This window comes from Sus scrofa, chromosome X (assembly GCF_000003025.6).
Source record: "Sus scrofa isolate TJ Tabasco breed Duroc chromosome X, Sscrofa11.1, whole genome shotgun sequence".
NCBI classification, from domain to species: domain Eukaryota; kingdom Metazoa; phylum Chordata; class Mammalia; order Artiodactyla; family Suidae; genus Sus; species Sus scrofa.
In genome coordinates this window covers 17676515-17694761 of record NC_010461.5, presented here as the reverse complement: position 1 = coordinate 17694761, position 18247 = coordinate 17676515, and the positions used below count along the sequence as shown (strand labels likewise).

Genomic DNA, 18247 nt, shown 5'->3' with positions numbered 1-18247 from the left:
TGATTTATAAAATGAAACTTAAAAGTTACATGAAGAAAAGATTGAATCTGTGTGCACTATAACTTTAATTTCTACTCCAAATTCATCATTCCAGTTCATGGGGTAAGAACCTGCACCTTCCGTACAGAAACGCACAGCCTACCTCAGCCACCAATATTTCCTCATGTTTTTTTCAAACTGTGCCTTATATTCCTTCAGATAATTAAGAAAAACAGTCATTATTTTTAAAAAGGCTTTTCAATTATTTTGTACACAAACAGGCAGTTCATTTCACCGGTATTCTTTTAAAGCTTAATTCAATCTTTATATTAGTTCTTCCCACTGACTTGTAAGGTAATTATACATACCACAGTCTGATGATTAACTTGAATCACTTCATCCCCAGCATGGATTTTCTTGCACCGATCTGCAGGTGACTAAATTTAACATAAAGGAAATAACAAAGAACATAAGTTTTATCAGTCATTTCTTCTCTATGGAAACACTAAAGTATGAGTTCACCTCTTTAAATTAGATCAAGAATTTAATTATAATCTTCAAGAAATTAAACTAATAAAAATGGTTACTAATGTTTTATATACTATTTGTATTCTATGTATAACTAATGACAGAAAGTGAGAATGTAAAACAATATATAGATATTTATGGTATAAAAGACCAATGTTTTTTTTTTTCTTTGCTTCTTTTTAAAAATTTTTTATTATGATTGATTTACAATATTCTGTCAATTTCTGCTCCAATATGTTTCTGAGAGCATTAAGGGAAAATGGTAATTATAAATTTATACAAACAACCCTCTTAGGCACTACTGGGCAACTAGTTCAAAAATGTATGTCAAAACATTATCTTTTTTAACTCTGATCTCTTCCATTAAAAAAAATAATTCTCATTAACTTCAGCAAATATTTTTAAGTGGATGCTTATGATCAGCATCAAAGCTTTGTCAACTAATGATTAAGCTGCTAATTTATTTCATTATTAATAATATCAATTCTGAATAAATGAGAAAAGAAAATTAAAAGATAGATAGTCATTAGTTCAAAGTTACATTATAGAGTCTCTTTCTAAATATCTAATTACAAGAGTATCCTATTTCTTATGTTTCATATGGTGTAATATATTGGCAAACAAAGCCACATTAAATAAAGTAAAATGCCAACATTTCTACAGGTACAATTTTCACTTTTTTTCTTTACTCCCCCAAAAGATTAAAAACAAGCAAAAAACAACTTTGGTAAGCTAATATTGACAAGTTCTATTAAGTCTTTAGGAAACTAAAACGATATTTAAGATAGAAATTTTATAATATCGAAGGTATGGATAATTAATTTAAAATACTATTCTTTATTTTCCCTCTAGTGACTACTGATTGATTATGCATATTAGACATTTTGATGATAATATGTGTTTGTACTTTTGAATATACAGAAAATGTGTTTTTAATGAAAAAACATGTACTTATATGTGTGTTATCTATTATATACAACTATAAATACTGTAATACTCTTCATTAGTATCTACTGAAAGCTAAAGAAGAATGACATGGTGATGGAATCTATAAAGTAAAATGCTACTTTTGAGACAATGGAATAAGATTTACTTTAAAAGTGATTTCCAACTCTTTTAGTTTTTCTTCATTTTCAATTTCCAATTATTTCTAAAATAAAGAAGTCCTGAAACAATCTCATTTGAACCAATTTAAAAATTCACAATAAAATTATTTGCCACAGGCTAGAATCCAAGACTAAATGGTTTCCCAGAGAATTCCAGTTACTGAAATAACACAACCATATTATTAAAGAGGGAAGGTCATCTACAGTGTGAACCCAACCTGAAGAATGGTGTCATGACAAGAAAAACACAAGTATTTATTTCACAGCACCTACCAAATCAGACAAGTACTATGTAAATTTCTGAAAAGTTTGTAAACAGAACTGTAACTATAGAGTCAGTCCCCGTGCTATTTGGCTCACAACTGATCTTTTTAAAGAAGAGTATTTAAAAAAAATCAAGCTAATGGCTCTAAGTCATGATGTAAAAGAAAATGAAAGCTGGTATATAAAATTCAAAGAAAGTGAAACAAGTTTTCAAACAGATAAGTAAAAACGAAAATAAGTCATACAAAATATAGACTTGCAGTGTTAAAAGGGATCCTAGATCCATTTTAACCAAAACCCTCCTTTTTAGACAGGGGAAAACTAAGAAACTAGGGCACAGCAAAGCAAAATGACTTACCCACTTAGTGAGCAGCTTTACTAAGACTCAACAGAGATTGCTAATGATTAATGACTGAGGGTACTGAAAATAGTACAATGTTTTCAAAAAAAGAATTAAATGATAAACTATTAATTAAATTAGTTCATATCTGAACTACTCACAGGATCAATCTTTCTTTGATCACTCATCCATTTATCAAATATTACTGAGTACTTATTATAAGCAATGAGAAACGCTCAACTTTTTTTTACAGACTCCATTCAATACAGAGATGTTTCTATCAATTCTTCAAGATACAATTAGTTCACAATCACCATTTCTGTGATTCTTTCCCTCATATCATTTCCAATTTTTTCCTTTGTCCCTCTATGTAAATTTCACTACTTGTTTACACAGATTAACCTCTACTGGTACTCCTTGGAGGCAGCAAGCTAGTTTAATTAAATTTTTTTTTTTAATACCTACTCCCAAGCCTGGAACACAGCAGACATGAAGCAGAGGTTTGTTAAATGAACAAATGAGTAAATGATCAGAGAAATGTACATACAAATGAGAACCATAAATTAGTGACAACATTATAGTTGCTATAGTATCTTACTGCATTTAAAAATGTTAAGTAGTTGACAATACGGATACAACTGATATTCTTGATTTCAAATAACGCTCACAGTTAATACCAATTTGAGTCGAGTACAATAATCCAAGTGCAATATATGTTTCACCATTCACAAGAAACCGAGAGAAGCGAAGGGGGAAAAATCAATAAATGATTAAAGTAACAGGTGAATTAGGTGACAAGAATGTTAACTTTTTAAGAAGAAAATGCTGGTAAAATGTTGAGATCAGCAGTAACTTGAAGATTAATTCTATGTCAGTCTTCTTTGAAGGAACACAATATAAACATGCAAGTTGTCAGAATTTCTAACAGAAAAAAAATTTGAAGTTCAGCACTTCAAATTGGAATGGAATGGAAATGGAAATCCGGGACAATCTTAATACAGGATTAATGACTTATTATGCAGTTCAAATCTACTATACTGATCATGTTAATGTCCAACACAATCACTTCACATGTCTATAGCTTTTTATAGCATAGTCATTCATATGTATTAGCTTGTTTGATTTTTGCAACAGCCCAGTGAGGTATGCAGTGCAGGTGATATATTATCTCAGATTTATAGTTGAGGAAATTAAAGCAATGAGAGAATGAATAACTTGCCAAAAATTAACACTGTCATTAAGATGCAAAACTGGTTGCAGGGCCTAGGCCTAGGGATAGGGACTCTGACCCACTGCTTGTAGTGGTTCTCACACTGGGGCCTGTCTCAGAATCACCTGTTAAAAATAGAATCTTGGAGTTCCCGTCGTGGTTCAGGGGTTAATGAATCCGACTAGGAACGATGAGGTTGCGGGTTCATTCCCTGGCCTTGCTCAGTGGGTTAAGGATCTGGCTTTGCCCTGAGCTGTGGTGTGGGTCTCAGACGCGGCTCAGATCCTGCATTGCTGTGGCTCTGGCGTAGGCTGATGGCTACAGCTCCGACTAGACCCCTAGCCTGGGAACCTCCATGTGCTACGGGAGCAGCTCAAGAAAAGGCAAAAAGGCAAAAACAAAACAAAACAAAACAGAATCTCTTCTTAAGAAACAGGCTTGGCTCCAGAGTTTCTGATTTAGTAGGTCTGGGGTGAGGCATCTCTAAACACACTCCCAAGGGAGTCTGATGCTGCTAGCCCATTGAGGGACTTTGCTGTGGAAACGCATTGATCTGAACCATGCTGCCCCTCCACTGAATTAAGCTGAATTATACTTCATGCATTCAGAAAGCCTTATTTGATGTTTCTTTCTTACATGAATTAAGTTTCTTAATAAAACTAAACTATTTGATAGGTTGAAGTGGATTCTTTTAGATGTCACTGTAACGTGTCATGAATCAGAAAATATTTAACAAAGACAAACCTCTGGCTACGAACAGAAAACATCTGATTTATTTCATGTAAACAGCTAAACTAACTAAAATGACTAAAATTCTCCCCAAACCAGCACTTCCTAACTCAATATGTCTTTTGAGTTTTATCTCCTAATCTGTTAATGTTCTCAGAAGTCAACCTCAATTATGTGAGCTACATAAGTTGTTTAATAATAAAAGGAAAAACAAACAACAAAATATGAAATATTAGAATACTTACATTTTCTGTAGTTCCAGTAATTACATGGAGGCCATCATATGTTGATTTAATATACATACCCTAAGAAAAAGCACAGAAAAACAAGTGAAGCAATTGAAATATTTAAAAGTATATTGGGAGTTCCCGTCGTGGCGCAGTGGTTAACGAATCCGACCAAGTTGCGGGTTCGGTCCCTGCCCTTGCTCAGTGGGTTAATGATCCGGCGTTGCCGTGAGCTGTGGTGTAGGTTGCAGACGCGGCTCGGATCCCGCGTTGCTGTGGCTCTGGCGTAGGCCCGTGGCTACAGCTCCGATTCGACCCCTAGCCTGGGAACCTCCATATGCCGCGGGAGCGGCCCAAGAAATAGCAACAACAACAACAACAACAACAACAACAAGACAAAAGACAAAAAAATAAAAAATAAAAAAATAAAAGTATATTGCAACCGCATTTCTAAAAAACAAAAATGCCCGCGTCCCAGGGATAAATCCATGATCCAGTAAGGTTATCTTTAAACTGGTAAGAAATTCCTATCTGAATGTTCTGGCTTCTAAAAGTTTACCTGGAGAAGCCTGTACTCAGCCTAATCAAATCATTACTTGAAAAGTGAACTACCTATGAAAATTATAAAATGCAGCATAGTAATTCAGTATCCCAAAGAAAACACACACCTCACTCACTCCCTTCAAAATCCATATACTATATGTTCTATGGCAAAATAAAAGTTACAGTGAAAAATTCAAATACTGGGATATTATTAGCTTATTATACTTGATACATATTACACAATTAAAAACTAGGCTCCTACAGAGCCACTTCACCACTTCATCATTCTTTACTGGAGACAGGAGAATGATAAAATACTGTTAATATAATTTTTTTTCTCCTGCTTTTTGTAGTATCCTATGTTTTCTGCCTTTATTTCTAATTGATGAAATTTAATAATTACATCCAATCATCTCTTTATCAATAATTAAGAGCTAATGTGTGGTAACTCCTCCTCCCAATAAAGAGAGACAGATTCCATTTTCCATTTAGATAAAACCATTTTAGATAAAGCTTCATTAAAGTTTAAAGATTATCCAGAAATCTTCAAATTGTGCAAGCTTTAAGAGCAAATAAAAGCTTTAAATTATGCATCGTGATAGGATCTTAAAAGAAAAAATATCACAAGAAAGTATTCACATTTTAAATACTGAAATATTTTCATTTAGGTAAATAAAAAAAAAAATAGATGAATCAGTGAGTGGCCTTTATTCCTGCCTAAGGAGAATTCTGTTATTTTAAATTCTCTTTGGGGAAAAATTAACTGAGACTTTTACTTCAAAAGTGTTTTGCATTTCAAAATAATTGATTTCAAAAATTTTTCAATATTAATTTTAATAAACTTGAATTCTGAAATATAAGGGACTTAACATAACTAACAATATCTTTTCAGAAGAAGCAAACTATTTAAACAGTTATGTGAAGTAGACAATCACTATCCTAATTTCCTATACCTTTATGTTAATTATATATTTAGATAACCAAATATACATGTGTTTTCACTGAAAATAAACCAGAAATAAAAACAAGAAGCAGTAAGTTCATAGTATGGAACTATTAAGAACTCATTGGTTAGGTTTTAATTCTGAAAAGTCATTTCAGTAATGTCACATGTCTAAGATGTTGGTATCATTTCCAAAAATGGCTGAGCCTAGATCTCTACTGTGAAACAAAATGAATGTAATTTTAAAAGATATTCATTTATTTGTGAATTCTAGTTTCTCATATGAAAGTTCATCACTTTATATAAAATATATAACTAACCTCAACAAAAGTACAAATGGAAATTACTTAAGAAATTGGCTCGTAGTTCTTGGCTATAAACATATGGTAATACTTAAGCTTATATTGGTGATAAGTGTAAAACATACTTACTTTTACAGTTAATGTTTAATCCCATTATTTATTGGCAGATAATACAATGATACTATTATAGAACCTATAAGGGGACAAGATCCTTGCAATCATTTCCCCCATGGGAATTAATAAAATGACATCAAATTGATAAAGGATCTTAAAGTATATCTATAAGACCTAAAAACTAAATTTGGTTTTAGTTTTTTACATAGAAGGATCGTGAGAAGATTAAATAGAAAAAGCCAGTGAAAGAAACAATATATATTGCTTGTACATGCCCAACAACCACCAGTCACCATCATTATCTATCACTATCATCATTAACATCTACTTGTTACAACATGCTAGCGACTGCTTTAAGTGTTTGAAATTTATTTCACAATAGCCTATGCAATACAAACTGTCATTACCTCTTTTCCAGAAGGAAACTGGGATACAGAGAGACTGGGGGGTTGGCCCACGAAGATGAAGCTGGCTTTCAGGCAATCTGACTCCAGACCACACTCTCAACCAGGAGGCCCCTAATTTACAGATTTACTAACAGGAGAATTGTACACCTTCACTTTTCTTATTAGAACATATCTGGCAACTGCAGACACCGAGTCAAACGTTCACTGTTCAACATCTATTCTAAAAAGACTAAGACCTCTCTAGCATAGATGTACTATGTGCAATGTGGGTATAAAGAGTAACTGAATTTGATATTTTACTAATTTATTTATTTATTTTTATTTTTATTTTTTTTTTGTCTTTTTGCTATTTCTTGGGCCGCTCCCGCAGCATATGGAGGTTCCCAGGCTAGTGGTTGAATCAGAGCTGCAGCCACCGGCCCACGCCAGAGCCACAGCAATGAAGGATCCGAGCCACGTCTGCAACCTGCACCACAGCTCATGGCAACGCCGGATAGTCAACCCACTGAGCAAGGGCAGGGACCGAACCCGCAACCTCATGGTTCCTAGTCGGATTCGTTAACCACTGCGCCACGACGGGAACTCCTACTAATTTATTTTAATCACCCATCTCTTCCAACATTGTAAGCAGAAGCTGATTATATTTCTCCCCACACTTCTTTCAACACTGTGCACTACTGATAATGAAATAAGGTGTTTGACAAAGCTCTATATAATTTCTTAAATGATTAGGTCAAGGAGAAAATCTAGTACCCTAAGATAAATGTTTAGAAAAGACATTAGAGTCATTGGGACAATAAGAACTTATGAAGATAATCTAATTATGACTCAGGAAATAAAATTTGTATGTAATTACTGCACATACCACGAACTTTTAAAATGGCAATTGTAAGCTAAAGCAAGTATCTATTAGTAACAGGAAGAGGATTTCATCATTATTTACATGTAATTAAATGTTATTTATATTAAAGCTAATTTTTTTCAGGTGGATAAAAATATTGTTAAATGCTTAAAGAAGGATGTAGCTATGTATAGAGTTCAATTCTAGCAACTCCATAGTTATAAGCAATAAAAGAGAAAATGCACTTTTAAAACGCCACAATGAAGACACTTTTATGCAATATTTTCATTTCTAATCATTTGTTGTAATTGCTTTTATTAATCGAGACTGACTGACTTCTTCAGCTTTTTTTTTTTTTTTTTAATCTCTCTCTGGTAGTACTAATGAGACAAATGGCCAAGTCAGGCACCAAAAGAAAGAGAAGAAACAAGTTGCCTGATGAATTTCAAACTAATCATCTTTTGAATAATGAAGAGTCCATAGAGATACACTGATCACTTGGTTACCTCTGCAAAAGGGTAAAACAGCAGGAGGACATGTAATTCAAATGGCTCTTTTTCTGAAACTGAGACAATCTGGTCTTCCATTTCATCAAAATCTTCACTCATCCTTCTTTCTTTTTTTTAAATTTTTAAACCAATTAATTCTGGAGCTGACTCCAACAGCTCCCTCTCTTCTGCTCGGCTTGCCAAGATGATACTTGCTTCACTGTCTCCAAATGTCAGTTAACCAACGGGAGCCAAAGCAACCTCATAGTCAAATCAATGGAATAAGGCACATTTGGAAATAGTCCAAATGTCTAAATAGTGAAAGAACTCTCTGAGGCGAAGAGGCTTCTCCAAGGATGCCCTCCAAGCCCTTTCCTCTTTATTCAACCCATCTCTTGGCTATGATCTAGTTTTGATATGTTCCAATAGCTCTCATTTCCCTTCCTTTAACTTTCTGCTAATTATTGTTGTTTAAAAGCATTTTAGAAGCTAGATTGATATATTTTACCCATTACTAAGCACATTTCCCACCATTCCTTAATAATGCTTAGGAGTTTCAAAACTAAGAAATCCTAGGAGATACAACTAATTAGGTAGAAAGCTGATGAACAATCTATTCAGTTTATCAACGCAAGAACAAAGCTGTTACCTTTTACCTATGAGAGATGTTCTGTTTTGAAAAATGCAGAAGACCTTCTGCAGATGTTTTAAGCTGATTAAACTTCATTAAAGCTTGGTATTCCTCACTGCATTCTATTTCTTTCCTTAATTTAGACCCTTCCTATGGCTAAACACATGCTAGATGTTATCAAAATCCTTAAATCTATTTCAAATGCGACCAAAGTTACTTAAAAGTGGCTGATTTTTAAAATAACTTAAGTCATATAAAATTTCTATTTAGTCATCTCTCCTTTAACATGAATCACAAGAAACAGTTTCATACTTCACTCTTTTTATTAATATTGAACATGTTAGCTTTTTCTTTTCCTATTTTGGAAATATTTTCCCAGTGAAGGGCTGCTGATTGTCCTTTAAAATGGATTTCTCTAGGTAGTTACGGTTTTAAAGTCATCTTCCTAAACTTCTCATACCCTCCCCTTTAGCAATTCCAAGTTTAAATGTGGGATAATGGAACAAGCTTTGTTAGTTGTGCCTCATTTGGATTTACCTGGATTTAACCTCTGCCTCTATTGTATATTACCTCTATGTCATAGAGGGCAAAGTGTGACACCATTTGCTCATTTGCAAAATGAGAATTAATATCTACTCTACAGGCATAAGGTAGGTACTCACTTCTTTTTTTTTCTCTTCCAGCTCTTTTCCAGAGTATATGAATCTAGTTCTTAGCATTTTAAGTTCATGACTAGTCCAAAGAGCAGACCCAGTTCTATGTTCTTAAAATTAAAAAATAAAAGACCTTTCTAAGGCTGTACTTTCACTGAAAAAAATCAGTATTTTATCAAGCCCATTAATGAGCACTGTGCAGAATCACTTCACATGGTTATTTTCCCCCATTATATCAGCGGAAATTAGAGGGAGAAAAACACGCTCTTTTCTCAGAACAATACTATCCTTAGAAGTGCAAAGTAATAGAGCTAGAGGGAGCTTTAAAGAGGATCTAGCCCATCCCTTCATGACTCCAATATTCTACAAATGAAATTATCAAGGTCAAGGCAGTTAAATATATTCCCTCATCCTCCCCCCAGATCACAGTCACAGCTATATTTTATATAAGTGATTTGTTTCCAGGTTTTCCGACTGCTAGACTATAACATAATATAGTATTAGTTCACAATTTCCCACTCTGCAAATCATGCTTAGAGAGCTTTCTTTCCTTCAGAACTACTGAAAGGGGAGAGATAGAAAGGAAAATCTTTAATACTACAAGTAGAAAGATGCTTTAAACAAAATTGGACTTTGTAAAGATAACCAAAAAAAACAGTAAGAATTTAAAATCATAAAGATTACTTCATATGATTTTGCAAACATTACAGATATAAATTTTAAACTGATCAAAGTTAGATATAACACTTATGCTTATAATGATAACATACTTTGGCTCTGTCTGAGATGCTGATTTCCATCTTCTCAGGAAAACACGAATAAAAGCCGCAAAAACATGAGGAGCTACGGTCACCCAAAAGTAATTTGCTAATTATCAGGAGAAAAGCCACTCTATAGGATAGATGACTTCGAACCAAGAAATCACTGGTGACCAACGAAGGCTTTGCCTTCAGAAACAGTTTTACACACACACACACACACACACACACACACTTGAAGAAAAGCCACATAAAAAGTTAAAATGTGCGGAGATCTTTAAGAATATATTATCTGAATTAAATTGTTAACACTTGTTTCCAAGATTTCTGTTTTCTAAAATATCATTAAAGGTATCCTTGGAAAATTCACCAATGGGGGGAAGTAGAAACACTGCAGCAGCAAATAAACATGTAATAGTTGTGTAGTAGGTAAGACAGTCTCCAGCCAGTTTCTTGTTTTTTGTCTCTACCTCATTCATATTATATGCTTTCTTTCTAGAGGCTTATTAAAGAAAAAGCTTTCTTTTGGGTTAACATTTAGAACCAATGCAATTTTTTGATCATGTGAAAAAATATAGAAGATGATAATCTTTATTATGACATAATAAAAAATACATCTCATAGATGTTGGCCTAGTTTTAGCAATAACCACCTGGTCGCTCATCCTTGAAAGAAAGAGTAGATACGAGTTATAAAGAATATAGGATTTGTTTAGCTTATACAATTTAAGGGAAGAGAGATATACAAAAACTGGAACAAAAGCAAAATAAACAAAACATTCATTTCCATAAGCAGGTTAACACTGTGGTTCTTTTTATAAAACTTTTAACTTAAACTTCATTTAAACCTAAAGAACTTTGGTGGGGGTAAAAAATGTAACTAAAGCTAATTTATTTACTGAAGTAAATAGGCTGATTCAAAAATCACCATTTACAATTTTCTTCCATTTTTCTTTATAAAATTTCTTATCATGACTAATTCTAACCACCTTAAATTATCTAGGGCAAAACCAACCAAACAAACAAACCCCACAAAACCTTGCAAAGTCTATTAAAATTCATGGATTCTCATATTCAGAAGCTGCTTTGCCCACATCATTCGCTGTCTACTGACGGACAGTGCTTTGATAAACATAGTATCTCTTACCAGCCCTTCACTTGGTTTGATGTTTGCCAGCTGAATTACTTCAAGGTGGGCTGACTGGGAAACCAGAGGATCTGATGACAGGGATATAATGTGGTCACAGACCCCAGAAAGAGTTTTACACTGAAAGTAAAAAAAAAAAAAATTATAGTAAACACATTTCGTAAGTAACATATAAATCACATTTTACTATAACATTTTTTTACAAGGAAAAATAAAAGAAACAGTAGAAGAAATAGGTGGCATTTTATTCTGTAAAATCTGTATTAAAAAAGTATTCAGGTTAAAGCACACACACACACAATATACATATATTCTAAATTATGGAGAGAAGAACTGTACATCAAAATATTCAAGAAAGTTATGGTTATGTCTTGTTTCTACTATTTAATTCTTCAGACCTAAAATAAAACAATTATTTCTAAGTGATCTTAATAACATGAGAACTTCTTGATAACAACCAATGGACTGAAGTGAATTCAATAGTTTCAAAAGCCTTGATGGTGGGGTTCCCTGGTGGCTCAGCAGGTTATGGATCCAGCATAGTCACTGAAGCGGCTTGGGTCACTGCTGTGGCATAGGCTTGATCCCTGAAACTTTCACATGCCACGGGCACAGTCAAACAAACGAACAAAAGACCTTGACTTTTTTTTCATGATCAGAAAAGTTTTAAAAAATCCATCCAAAGTCCAGAGAAGACAAATCTCTCAAATCTTCCTGGTGAACGCCTCCTTATTTATCTAGACTCTTCTGCTCAAGGTTACCTCTGTATAAAGTTTCCCTCCTCCTCCAGACAAAGTCTGGCACTTTCTCAAACCTGCTTTGTCAATGTCCTATGAACAGTCTAAAATGGTATGATAACACCATCTTGAAGCCCTCTAAAGCAGGGATCATGTCTTTCTCATCTGATTTCTATTCTTCCCCTTGCCTGGTAGACAGATCCTAGAACATACAAGGCATTCAATAAATACAAGTTGAATAAACTGAAGAGCAAATAAGCTTTAACGACTGGTAGACTGGCTTGACTGAGCACAGAAAGCTAGTGCTTTTGTTAGGATAAATCTATTAAAACTGAATAATGTATTTAAAATGTATATGACATCCATAATGGTATGGCTAAAACCTGTACATGGTAAAATCATGAAGAAATTATAACATAAGTGAATGAAAATTTGAATACACTGTTCAAAAGTGTTCTGGCCCTTGGATGCTTCACAGACTCTCACTCTACTTACTAAAGCCTGATCAGCGTCGTCCATCACTTGAAGTTGTTTTATTTTATTTTTAATTTTTTGTCTTTACAGCAGCTGCCAAGCAAAGCGCTAGCTGGAAGCCCATTTCTCAGAAATACGGAACTCTACAGGGCCAGCCTCATGGGCTGTGACCTGTACAGTTCCACAAGGACCTGCATTTAGTATTACACTCTGTGTGTGCCATTTTGGAATTTGGGGGCTCTAAGGATGCTTTCATTTTGCGCTGGGTTTCACATATCATGTAGTGCATCCTGGGACCTCAGTCTGCGTGTACGTATATGTGTGTGTGTGTTTTACTTCCTCTTAAAAATATTCACTAGCAGCTTCGGGGGGAAGGACAGAATGGCAGCACTTAACATACAAAAACTTGCTATAGTTCAAATTGTTGCTATTTGACAGGAAAAAAAAAACAATTTGGGGCAGATATAAATCTTTTACCTCTTCCTTTCCTTACGCAGTTTTACTTTTCATTCTTTTTTTCCCTATCGCATTGTTAATTCTGAAGGGTTTCTATAGAGGATACTTGGATTGCATGATAATCTGAAAGCTAGTAAATCAGTATGCTAAAAATAACACTTTCTGGTTTCTAGAAATTAATGCATATTTCAAAAGAGTTCAAAGTATAAATAAATAGCAAGGTAATGGAGATATAAAAATGGCTCAACATATGTGCATTACAACACTCAGGGCCTCATATAACACACTAGTAATAAGCAATAGGAGCTCTCATTCATTCAAGCTTTGGAAGCACTTAGAAGTGGAGTAGAAGGAGGAAAGGCAGAAATATTAGACTGTAGATGTTTTTACAAAAAAGGAAATATGAATTAAATCCACCGTATTAAGTTGCAAATCATTTTTTCAGATTTCTCAAGTAATTTTGTTTGCCAAATGCCTGCTATGCGCCAGGTCCACCAGGAATATGAAAGATGAGCAAAACAGTGCCTTTACCAGCAAAGCTATCAGGATTTTATAGATTAAAGATCTTGGAAAAAAAATAATAGAAAGACTTAGAAAAGAAATTCCACTAGAATCTTGCTGCCTGTTTTGGGGATAATGTACTAGAACCTTTACACTGTAGCATTCGGCACTTGGCTAAATAAGCCAATTAGAAGGGGTATAAAATGGCCTGGCTTTATATGCTAATTCTACGCTCATTACTGCATCATACATCAAGCCATTCAGGAAACCACATTAAGTGCACTACAGCAAAGTTCCAGAGAAGTTATTTATTTTTATTTTAATTAAATTATTTACTAACTTATTTACTGGATTGGGAATAGGGTTTAGAACTTCTTTTCCTTTTTATACAAATTTTTTAAAGGTGGCTTTCCATTTACAGTTATTACAGAATATTGCACAACATATCCTTGAGCCTATCTTATTCCCAATGGTCTGTACCTCCCACTACCCTTACACTGTCCTCCTGCCCTAACTGGTAACCACTGGTTTGTTCTCTGTGAGTCTGCTTCTTTTTTTATTATATTCACTAGTCTGAATGAAGAAATGTTGCCTGTCATATCAGTAAAGAATGCTGAAGTGATCAAACCAACAGCTACCCCCACCCCCCTACCATGGGGACCATGGGGAGTCCTGAGGGAACTTGGGAAGGAGCCAAGGGCTACCCACTGTCAAACCCTCAGCCACTGCAGCTACTCCCCAAAGGTGTACCCTGAGGGGACTCAGGACGGGAAAGAACTGGATACTGGTCCTAGGTAGCCAAGGTGCACATCAAAAAACTGATTTCATTAAGCTCAGACTTCCCATACATAGAAAAGCACTAAATTCTTTAACCTGAGATATCTGGCTTTCTTTAATCAATTGCAATCTTTTGCTCCTCCAACTACCACATCTTTGTTGCAAAACCTTCTATATACCCCGGCTCGTCCCTTACCTCTTTGGCACTGAGAGGCTTGAGTCCTCAGAAAGTCTGCCAAATAAAACATAATTCTCAACTTTTAGTTTGTGTGTTTTTCCAGTCAACATTAGTTTGCTGTGTTTTTTAGGTTCCACATATAAGTGGTATACAGTTTTTAACTTGCTCTGTCAGGCTTACTTCACTTAGTATAATGCCCTCCATGTTTTTGTAAAATGTAAATTTTCTGGAGTTTGTGTCGTGGCTCAGCGATTAACGAACCCAACTAGCATCCAGGAGGACTCGAGTTTGAACTCTGGCCTCGCTCAGTGGGTTAAGGATGTGTGCGTGTTGCCGTGAGCTGTGGTGCAGGTCACAGATGCGGCTCGGTTCCGCGTCGCTGTGGCTCTGGCATAGGCCTGAGGCTACAGCTCCGATTGGACTCCTAGCCTGGGAACCTCCATATGCCACAGGTGCAGCCCTCAAAAGACAAAAAAAGATGAAAAAGAAAAGTAAATTTTTTCATCTAATGAAATCGTGATATTACATTGTTATTTTAAAACACAGTATTATATATTATATAATAATAACATTATAATATAATATATAACATTGAATAGCATATCCTAGAAAAAGAAAATTATAATATAGCAAGAAAAATACTTTATTATTATAAGTTAACAACAATATTGCAGAGCATCTACCATTGTCCGGCACAGCACTAAAACTTCATTACTACATGTATCCTTATAACAACTTGCTGAAGTAAGCATTTAATAGCCAGTTTAGTAGATGAGAAAGCAAGGCTACATAAATAGATCAAGGTCATTGCCTTGGCAAAAGAAGCATTTAACTTTTTAGTCATGGTGCTTACCATCTCTTACTTCAATCCATAAATCTCCATTTGTTTTTGATCAATTTCATTTTGTATTGTTTAAAATCTGTCAATATTAAATGAGTATTATATAACATGTTTAAACTACACAGTATAGTGAAACACAAGGTGAGCCTGCAAGTGTTCTTGTAGTTTAGAATTCAGTTTAGATAAGGACTAGGAGGTCTGAGACTAAAAGACACAACTCTCTGAAAAAACTTACAGCAATTTTAGTAGCAAAAGGGACAGCTCTATTCTAGCTAGAAGATGACTGGTAACCATTTGTATAAAAGAGAATTCTGCTATTTTTGCAACATTTATACAAAAGGATTTTAAGTTCTATTTATCTTCAGTTCTACAAACAAAAGGAAATTTTTGAATTTTAAATTAAAGCTTAGTAAATAATATGACTTTGGTAAAGCTAAAAGGAACAAAAAAAGGCAATGAGGATTATAACTGACCCTCTGAATTCTATTATAAACTACCCAAGACGGCAACAAAGGATTAGTGACTGAATAGCAGTTAATAGAGCTAGCTGTGACTTAAACTTCTAAAACGGAAGCATGTTGGACTTATTGGTATTGTGATTTTTTTTTCCTCTCCAGTTGTTTATATTTCAACTATGAATTAATATAATTAATATTGCATATTCTCAGGAAGAAATAAGTTTTCATACTCTGTTCTATATACATATTATATTTTACACAGGTTTGCATACATGTGTACGGCCGGTTAATCCAAGTCTAAAGTTCTTGAGGGAAAAAAAGATCTGAACATAGCATGTTCATTATAAAATAATGGTTTTAAAACAGTCGTTTAAACATTATAGTCACTGTGGAGATTGGAAAAACAGCGACACTACATTAATATACTAATCAATAATAGACAGCATCATTTCATTATCTCTGAATAGTATTCTTTCATTAGCACTGAATTTAACAAACACTTTGTGTCTGTGTCTTCTTAGGACCTCACTTGTGGCATATAGAAGTTCCCAAGCTGGGGGTCAAATGGGAGCTGCTGCTGCCGGCCTACATCACAGCCATGGCAACCCGGAATCCAAGTCGTGTCTGTGACCTACACCACAGCTCACCACAACACCGGATCCCCAACCCACTGAGCAGGGCCAGGGATTGAAACCACGTCCTCATGAATACTAGTCAGGTTCATTTCTGCTGAGCCACAAGAAGAACTCCCTCAAACACTTTTTAGATTAATAAGTTTTAGCTATTGTATTTTAAAAGGAAGTGCACAAAGTGTTCTAAATTCAAACAATAGTGAAAAGCTATGGAGGTAGGACAAAGTCTTATGCTGAGCAGACATGATTAAGCTAAAGTATTTTTATTTATATTTTCCTAAATAAGTGGAATACTGGTTAGTTATTCTTAAGTATATTGAAAGAAATGAAGGGAAATATCTTTGGATTAAAAAATCAAAAATTCATCTGACACAGGAAAGATCTTCAGGTACATAAACTTAACAAAACGTTTTACAAAAGGAAATTTCTACTTTTGGCATATACAAATATAAAAGGGACAAGAGTATAAAAGCAAGATAAACTGAGGAAACAATAAACAGATGACTATACATTTTAAGATGGCAAGAATGATGTGAAAGCTACAATTTAAGTACAGCTTAAACAATTCATGTTTAATATCAATAACATGGAAAATAGTAACTAAAGTTTAATTTTGATAAACAGCATATGCAGCTTAAACTAGTTATTGCTATAAATATTATTTCAAATAAAATAGTCAAGGACAGAGCATGTTTTTATTTTATTGTTTGGTTTAATCTATTAGTACAATTCAGTATTATAAATCATGCAACTGTGCCAATTTAGGATGACATTTGTACTGTATTTGGTGAACAATAGAAGTTTTGTTTTTATAAAATATTACATTTATTCTAATAGTAAATAGTGAGAGCTCTAAATTATATAAGCCTCATTCACAAATACGGTATTCATAGTACTTGCCAGATCTCTACTGAGCTAGCAATTTTGTACTTCTAATTATAATGTTCCCTAACAAGACCCAGGAATGAACAATCACAGGTAAATTTGAAAGAGTAAAATTCACAAATATAATTTAAATTGATATTAACGAGTATTAATCTACATACATAATCCCAAACACAGGAACAATTTCTTGCTCATATGAGTGAGAACGGAATGAGAAACAATTTTTTAAACTTAAAAAACTAACACAATAGAACAAAATTTCAGTTTTAAAACAATGTAAAAATTATATTTGTATACAGCAAAGATTAAGGGTTTCAAACAGCTTTAGAAAGCAACTGTGTTTGCAAATAAATAAGTAATATGAACAAGGCCTAGAAAATTCTACAATCCCTTGAGGTTTCAAACTCTGAATAGTGGGGGAAAAAAAAAACAACAAAAAATTTGCAAAAGGGAAAGAAACCACCACTACCACTGACTGCCTCATTAAGCCATTCATTCATTCAACAGTCACTGAGTATCTCCTACATGATTCAAATGCCACTGCTATGCTCAAAGATTTTACAACCTGGGACAGCGTTTCCAGTGATGTATTTGGCTTTGTCCTTAACATCACTGACATTAACCATGCTGTCCTTGTGTTCCTGATGATGGAAAAGAAATAATAATACTTTAAAATAATAATTATCTAAGAATGATGAACTCAGTACTAAACAGTGAGAGAGCATCAGTCCCAAAAATGTGCACCTACTTTGAGGAGCAAGAAGTGGACTCATGACACATCCAACCTACTTATAACAACCTTCCTGAGACACCCTGGTCTGAATTAAAGTTTGGACAAGAGCCTCTGCCACTCCTATGATTTCTGATAGGGAAAGAGTCATATGGAAACCAGAAATGGATCTGGGAAAACCTCCATTCTATGTGTCTGCTCTCTCAGGGGCAGGAAACAGAGCCAGGCAGGCTTGTAGGGAGTCCCCAGGCAGATGAAAGGAGTATTCATTAGAGGAAACACTCCCATCAGGCTCAAGATTAACAAGGGTCTGGACATGTTGGTGGCTCAAGTAAGATGTAGGTTATTAGGAAGATGATTTCAGATTAA

The 18247-nt window shown here is 34.3% G+C and overlaps 1 protein-coding gene across 12 annotated transcripts in view; it reads right to left on the bottom strand.

The window, feature by feature from the left end:
- CNKSR2 (connector enhancer of kinase suppressor of Ras 2) overlaps nt 1-18247 on the bottom strand; it is a 276921-nt gene that overhangs the window by 143273 nt on the left and 115401 nt on the right. For all 12 annotated transcript variants that reach the window (XM_021080290.1, XM_021080286.1, XM_021080289.1 and 9 more), the window contains exons 6-8: nt 11210-11329; nt 4402-4461; nt 348-416 (exon numbers count right to left, since the gene is read on the bottom strand). In XM_021080290.1, coding sequence (XP_020935949.1) covers nt 348-416; nt 4402-4461; nt 11210-11329 — 249 coding nt within the window. The remainder of the gene's footprint in view (nt 1-347; nt 417-4401; nt 4462-11209; nt 11330-18247) is intronic.